Below are 7,448 nucleotides of genomic sequence, written 5' to 3' on the forward strand. Positions count from 1 at the left end.
TCGCATCTTGGTAACTTGTAGTTTCGTGAAATGGGTTCGAGAATGGATCTTTAAATGGTGTGGTATCCATGACTGCAACTTCTCCAACGTGACTGGGATTATTGATTTCGCGACTGGCTTATTGATTTCGCGACTGGCTGGTGTAACTGCCCTAAGAAACGAAGATTATTTCTTACAATCTGTCACAGAATGTTTTGGAGCATTTGGAAGGCGATGAATGAGAGGTTGTTCAACAAGAAGATAGCCTCAACTATGGTGGAGGATATAATACAATCAACGGTTTTCGTCTGGGTGAAACACAGGAGAAAAAGGGGAATTGTTATTTGGGCAAATTGATGTAATTGTCCGCTTCTTCCTGTACTTGTACTCCTTGTTGTTTGTTTTTCCTTGCCTAGCTTCTTCTTATGCTGGTTTTTATATATAATTTCCTTTGCTGGTTCCAAATATATATATATATATATATATATATATATATATATATATATATATATATATATATATATATATATATATGTTTACACTAACAAAATGAAAGCAATCTTTTGAATTTATTAATGAATGAATATGCATGCACACCAAATTTGTAAATATATTACATTGGGCACCCATGCTTTGGGTTTTATACACCAATTTGAGTGATCTTGAATGCTTTTATGTTTTATGAGGTGATTTTTGAGAAATCATAGATTTAGAACATGACTCCAAATATATGGTGGTATAGTAGTATTTAAAGATGTCAACCATAAGCGGATCTCATTCCATAAATTGTATTGCTTTCAGTTTCCTCTTTGATCTTATACTCCTAAGTAAACCTTTTTCTAACACTTGTTTTCACCATAATAGATTCACCTCCTACTTTTTACTCTCTCTATTACTTTTTTAGTTTTTACACACCTCACATTCACATTCACATTGCCAAAAACAATTCACCGCTTGTCCACCGCACCTTCAACAGATCCTCCGCCGCTGCACCCAAATACCATTTTTAAATTTTAATCTTTAATAAAATATTAAACTAAATTACATGTTTATAACTTTGGTTCTTATTTGAGATACCTATAACGTATTTGGCCCATTCTTAAGTAAAATGACAATTTTTTGCAATTTTGGTCCCAAAAATGTTACAAATAAGGATCTAAATTGCTAGAGAGAACTTTTTGGGACCTAAATTGTAAAAATTAGCTATATTCATTTCTCAGGGACAAAAACTGTATTCTACTCTAAATAATATTATTTAATTAAAATAGGGTATATATATATATATATATATATATATATATATATATCTTACGCGAAATTTTGACTCCTGTATATTCTCCATCAAGGCTGCAATCTCAAGTTGCTTCACCACTGTAGCATGAAGTACCTGCAAGGCACAAGATCATTACTCCAAAATCTTAATTTTTAATAATAATAATAATTCCATGATTAAAAACATTTTAAATAGGCTTACACTTTTGGTTTTATTAAGATCAAATTCGACTAATTTAATCCTCTCCAACGAATCATACAACATATTCTCTTTTTCAACAGGTATCCGAGCCGGTTTCCTTTTAAGTTCTTCAAGTAGCCCTTCAAGCTTCTCAAGTCTCTCAACAAACGGATTCACACTCTCTTGTGGTTCATCTTCCACTGTGTTAGTAGGATAAACATTCTTCTGTCTTTTCAAAAAGTCAAATGGTAGAATGGTAATTAGAACAATCAGTTTTTCCACCAATGACACCAGTGGTCTTCCTATGTAATTAAATCCCCTCTTCACAATCTCCATTAATATAAAATCATCAGAAGCTGTTTCATGATTGTTTTCTATCTCAACTTCTTGATCCGTGACACTAAATTGATCATCACAGTTATAGTAGACTGAAGAAGAATCAGATGACATCACCTGTATAAATTTAAAAAAAAAAAAAAAAAAAAAAAGTCAAAATCATAATTCTAAAATGTCAAAATTTGTCAATAGTATATAATAAATATACTTGCCTTTGGGGGCATAGAAGAATCAAGTTTCTGTTCATCACCAGAAACTCTTGTGATTTGTCTTACAAATGTGGCTTCTGTATTATTCACAACCTGTGAAGAAAAATAAAATAATTAGAAAGTTGTTATTTATATATAAATATAAACAACTGAAAATGTTTTATATACCTTCATTATTTCCGGGTCGCTCCATGGACCCATGTTTGACCTAAGGCAACCAAACTCACCAGGACAGGTACAAGAACCACCAAGGAAATCAGGTAATTGACTGCATCAATAGGAAAGAATCAGATGATTCAATATAGGCAATATACTTTACTTTTTTCCCATAATAGCAATTCACTTATGGGTAAAAAAACAAAGTACATTGCTATTATTACTAAAGAAAATGTAATTTTCCCTAATAAAACAAGGACAGATTATGAAACAACACAAACCTTGGATCAATGACTTCAAGTAATTTCCCCAATGATTTAGGCTCCAACACATGAATTTTTGAGATTGTTTTTGCATCTAGAAACTTTTGAGCAGCAGGCCATAAATACTTCTTGAAAGTTGACCCAGCGTTGACCACAAACATACGGTGTAAAGTCTGCCATTAATTTTGTAAATCCATTGGTATTTATAATTGGGAAAATTGCAGCTCACAGCAACTTACTTTATTTTTTTACACATAACAGATTAAATTTATTTACCAATAATAGCAATTGTACTTTATTTTTACATATTGCTATTATCAATAAAAAAAAAATATATAAGTTAAAAGTACATTGGCTGTATTGGTGAAAAGAGTAAAGTACGTTGCTATTTCCTGCAATTTACCGATTTCAATTTAAAGGAAGGAGTGATTTAATTTTATTTACCTCTGGGTAATAGTTATTGTCAACCTTGGCCATGGCTCCAAGAATACTTGCAGCACTTGGAGTGAAATTCTTCAATCCCTGCATATATTATATAAAAATTGGTTGTCAATGTAGAAAACATAAAAATTTTAAACAGTTTATATATCACATACCAAGCCTTGTACATCAAGAATTGTTGTAGTGGAACAAATTTGTCTTTTTGCTGCAACTGAACAAGCGGGAAACTTTTCAATAAAAGCCCTTTCAAATTCTTGAACATGGTATTTTAGGTATCTGTCAATAGAAGTAATGCGCATGAGTCTACTGGGGTGTGCTTTGCCAAGTCTTTCAATATAAACAGGTCTTCCTTCTCTATCAACTCCATGGTACCCATGAGGGTAATATTGTAATACTTCTTCGAGTTCTTCATATACAAAATCCTCCAATATTGTATCTGTTCCATACTCTTTTCGCCATTGTAGCATTTCTGCCCACATCCGGATTGTTCTATCCATGTTAAAATCTCTTGCTTTCAAGAACCTGTATGAAAATAAACAAATAAGTTTTAACATTTTTTAACAGATCTTTTAAGAAACTGAAAGAAATTACTAACCTCAGAAGGGTATGATAATCATCATGTCTTTCTGGGAGTAAATCTTTGTCAAGGAGCTTTTGTCGGAGTTCATGGACAGCTCTCTCTTCACTTGCATCACGTACATCTTCTATTGATACCGAAGGAACTCTGTAATCAACTTTTCTCTTTCCCCTTTTCTTAAGTGAATGGGTGAATTTGTTTGAAGCATTTATTGCTTTCTTCCTTAAAGCTCCAATTTTAGATCTTCGTCTCTCGTCTTCAGAATTTTCGAAATCCATCCTCCTTTCTTTAATGTCATCAAAAGCATCAGCTCCTTCTAGGCCTAATAGAAGAAAATTATAAAGAAAGATTACACTTTCTGTTTGTAAAACAAAAAAGGGCTTCTGACTAAGTGAATAATTAATGTTACCCGGCAATAAAACGTGAAACTTACCTGACATTTTTGCCAGGTACAGAAGGTAGAAACTCAGCAGCAGAAGACTTTAATGAAGGCAACCATCACAAGCCATGTATCTTCTGTAAGAACAAAAAGGAATGAAGAAACGATGCAGATCTAGAATTTCTTGTATATCTGAGCAGTAGACAAGAAGAAGAAAAACCAAGCATAACAGCAATAAGAATCTAATCCCTGATCCATTTCATAATTTCATAAAATTCCGAAATGCCGTGACTTCAAAGCTATCTGTTGTTCTTAGAATTGTCGGTTTTGCAGATTTAGCGATGCATATGCAACCATACAAGAAATTATCGACTCAAGAAATCTGAAAACTAAGCGTAGTTAATGTAGCAAAAACTAATTTGATTACAGTGAAGATTATTGCATTGAAGAAAAAGTTACACCGACAAATTTCAACAATGCAAGCAACAAACCACTCAGATCTCAAACTGGTCCCAAACAAACACCAGCACGTCTCTATTCTTTAAACACAATTGCATCGATTGAATCAGACGACTTTTGGTTCAATAGAAAGTTTATTAATATAAAGAACATACCGAAACCCTAGAACATAAGCGTGGGATCACAATCTGCAAAGCTGGGGTAAACGTCTTTTTACATATACTAATATAAATTCACGAGAAGGATTGAAAGTATGAGCCGGGATCTTTCTCGATTGAAGAACAAATCTTCGCTGCGGAAGAGCACACAGAGATTGATTTTGTATGTATATGTTGTATGTATAGGTTTTCTTCTTTCTCACACCCAACTAACTTTTTTCTCCTTACGAAGGTTTTCCAGCTGCTTGTTTCCCCTTTGCTTATTTGTCACCCATGTCCCCCTCCCTTTTGAACTTGTTTATTTGCATTTTTTGCCCTATTCTATGAAAAAACTTACCCAATACACCCCTCGTATAGATTTAACATCACTTTGAAACCCTTCAATACTTTAAAATAACTATTCCTTTTTTATGCCTTAACATTAGCCCAGACAAATAAGGGATGTTTGTATATGTTTTGATAATCAAATTGTTTAGTGGTTAAATAAACGTTTTTAGTTATTCAAGTTCATACCAAATGTAACTAAATTGGCTATAAAATGGTAAAATTAAGTTACCTCTTTACCCTTTCTTTTAACCAAATTTGTGATATATTAATTACATTCACTATGTGCCGTTTTTTCACAAATATATTCTTTATGGCCGAAACATTTAAAAAATATATTTCTTACGATGATTTTATAACAATCGATTATTTTGTTTTGGTTTTTGAGGTCATAAATCACTTTCACAACACATTTCTATGAGTTATAAGTGAAGTTGTTATGAGTGTGTCATCATGAATGGTCATTAATGAAGACAATATAGACAAAAAATAAAATAAAATAAAATAAAAAACAAAAAATAAATTGATGTCATCTTTAATACTTTTTATATCCTAAAAAATGCAATGCTTTTTATCTTGATTCCATCAAAATGTCATATTATAATTTTGGATAATTATTCAAACTTCTATTTTTTGTTTTATAATAATTGATACTAAAGTTATATTACTTCGATAGTATTTCATAGAATTTCTTATTTTAATCAAATATCTAAATCATTTGTATGCCTTTTAAAATATATTTAGCATGTAAATTGATTGTTTATAAAAGTAATTTCAGTAGGTGGTTAACGTTTATTCTCAAGTTTAAAGACAAAAACAGAATAAGCTAAAATAAACAAGAAAAATAAAACAAAATAGAAGTTAATGCTTTCTTGTGTCCCCTCTTGTAAAAATGCCAAAATGAATTATTATATTTAATATATATTTTATGTTTCAAGTTAGAGAGAAAGGATATAAAGATGACAAAACTACAAAAGCATCATTAATGTATACGTTAAGTTAACTTAGATTATTGGTAGCTTATTTAAAAGGTATTTAGTTTTGTTTTCAAATGTTTTCCCAAAATCCCCCCGCAATCACACACACATTAAACAAAAATGTGTTGGGACCATAAAGCAGTTTGCTCATACTTAAGGGGGCTAAAAGGTAATTAAAAAGTAAAAACAAGATTTACTTTTTAGAATCTTATATTTCCAATTTTAACCCACAGAAGATTAGCCAGCCAGATTCTTCTGGTAGAACCTACGATTTGGGTTACCAGTAATAGGCATGTTCCTTACGCCACGTGGACGGCTCTGATCCGGACATGTCCGTCAGATTTAGGAATGTATCCTAGGTACGAAATCAAGGAGCATTAAATGATCCGACGACTCCAAAATAAATCAGCGGGGAGGGGGAGGACCCGACGGAATGATACACTGCGTGGGGGTCCATGGACAAATTCCTGCATCACATTCTTTTTTTCCCTTGGTAAAAGTAAATAACTGACCGGAGCTTAACCTCGATAAGTAATTATTTTGAAAAATGGGATAATCATGAAAATGACTTGAGAATGGACAGATTTTACAATGATTTGGTCGTTTTTTTCTATATATTTCTTAAATGATTATTTATTCTATGAAAAGAGAATTTTAAAAATTAACAAGACATGATAAAATATAATTTTTGCAAAAGAAAAACAAAAAAAATCAAAATAAGCAACAAATCTTTAACACAAGTCATTTACCAAATTCTTTTTTCCTTTCAAATGTTCATTTTTTTATATATATAAAGAGATGTTTCATTCAAAAATCACAACCTATTCTCTAAATTCATTTGTAACATTTCATTTTTCAAAATAAATTTTTTATTTTTAAACTAACATAAACACTCATTTTTATAAATGTACATTTAAGTTAAAACCATTTGTTTATAAACTAAAATCCATAAATCAGAGTTATAACGAAAGTATCATCGAATCTCAAATCATAAAATTGTTGATGTGTGTGTACAGTCACGTCTTCGTCTTCTCACAATCATCTGAAGTGTCTGCAAAAATGTTTAATCCACAACTGTAAACAAAAGCTTAGTGAGTCCAAAAATATCACATACAACGCAACACAGCATATATAACAGCAACGAGTCCACATCAACCTCGGGTCCGTATCAACCGTGAGTCCGAAATGACTCAAATATAGCAACGGGTCCGCATCAACCACTGGTTCGTATCAACCCCGGGTCTAAAATGACTCAAATATAGCAACGAGTCTGCATCAACCCCAGGTCTGTATCAACCCTGAGTCTGAAATGACTTAAATATAACAAATAATCATACAGCAACAATCAAGATACTAACAACACAGCTATATACGCAGCCCAGCTATCGTAACTATGACATACGTAATACAGTGAAAAACTCACTTGAACTAAACAATAGAATCTCAACAGCTACCTCATCAACGAAAACAACTAACACAAGTTACCTAAAGCCAAATTGGAACTAGTAATTATCCAAATACTCAATTCTACCTAAGTTTGACCAAAAGCCAAATTGGTCAAAAAGTTAACGGTTGACCCATCACGTTGTAGCCAACCCCATAGTCGTGGTGTGGTAACTAAATAACAAAACAGACGCGGGAAAACCCCGCCAACGCGCCATGACCACTCACACGTCGTGGTCAGTGTCCAAAACAGCTTAATGGATAAACCCTTAACCCTTAACCTCCAGAACTCAA

General features: G+C 32.3%; 1 protein-coding gene across 2 annotated transcripts; it reads right to left on the minus strand.

Moving 5' to 3' along the window:
- Nucleotides 1-696: 696 nt before the first annotated feature.
- On the minus strand, nucleotides 697-4,680 carry LOC145124371 (Sec14p-like phosphatidylinositol transfer family protein). 2 transcript variants are annotated; one of them, XM_079059692.1, is made up of 11 exons: nucleotides 4,408-4,680; nucleotides 3,848-3,927; nucleotides 3,433-3,736; nucleotides 2,993-3,359; nucleotides 2,841-2,918; nucleotides 2,415-2,569; nucleotides 2,146-2,245; nucleotides 1,981-2,070; nucleotides 1,454-1,885; nucleotides 1,292-1,366; nucleotides 697-966 (listed from the first exon to the last, which is right to left on the minus strand). In XM_079059692.1, the coding sequence occupies exons 2-11, from the start codon at nucleotides 3,852-3,854 to the stop codon at nucleotides 949-951; spliced, it is 1,626 nt and encodes a 541-aa protein (XP_078915818.1). In that variant the 5' UTR covers nucleotides 3,855-3,927; nucleotides 4,408-4,680; the 3' UTR covers nucleotides 697-948. The 2 variants fall into 2 exon arrangements, with proteins under 2 accessions (XP_078915818.1, XP_078915817.1); XM_079059691.1 differs by having other exon boundaries at nucleotides 3,848-3,930.
- Between the last annotated feature and the right edge of the window lie 2,768 nt (nucleotides 4,681-7,448).

Source organism: Lactuca virosa, chromosome 7 (genome assembly GCF_052849685.1).
Source record: "Lactuca virosa cultivar CGN04683 chromosome 7, Lactuca_virosa_CGN04683_v6, whole genome shotgun sequence".
Lineage (NCBI taxonomy): Eukaryota > Viridiplantae > Streptophyta > Magnoliopsida > Asterales > Asteraceae > Lactuca > Lactuca virosa.

Excerpts from the sequence above, each read along its gene's own strand:
- LOC145124371 (XM_079059692.1), bottom strand. Across the intron at positions 2,570-2,840 it reads ACAATAACTATTACCCAGAG|ACTTTACACCGTATGTTTGT; the intron begins GTAAATAAAATT and ends AATTAATGGCAG. Across the intron at positions 2,246-2,414 it reads CTTGAAGTCATTGATCCAAG|TCAATTACCTGATTTCCTTG; the intron begins GTTTGTGTTGTT and ends CTATTGATGCAG.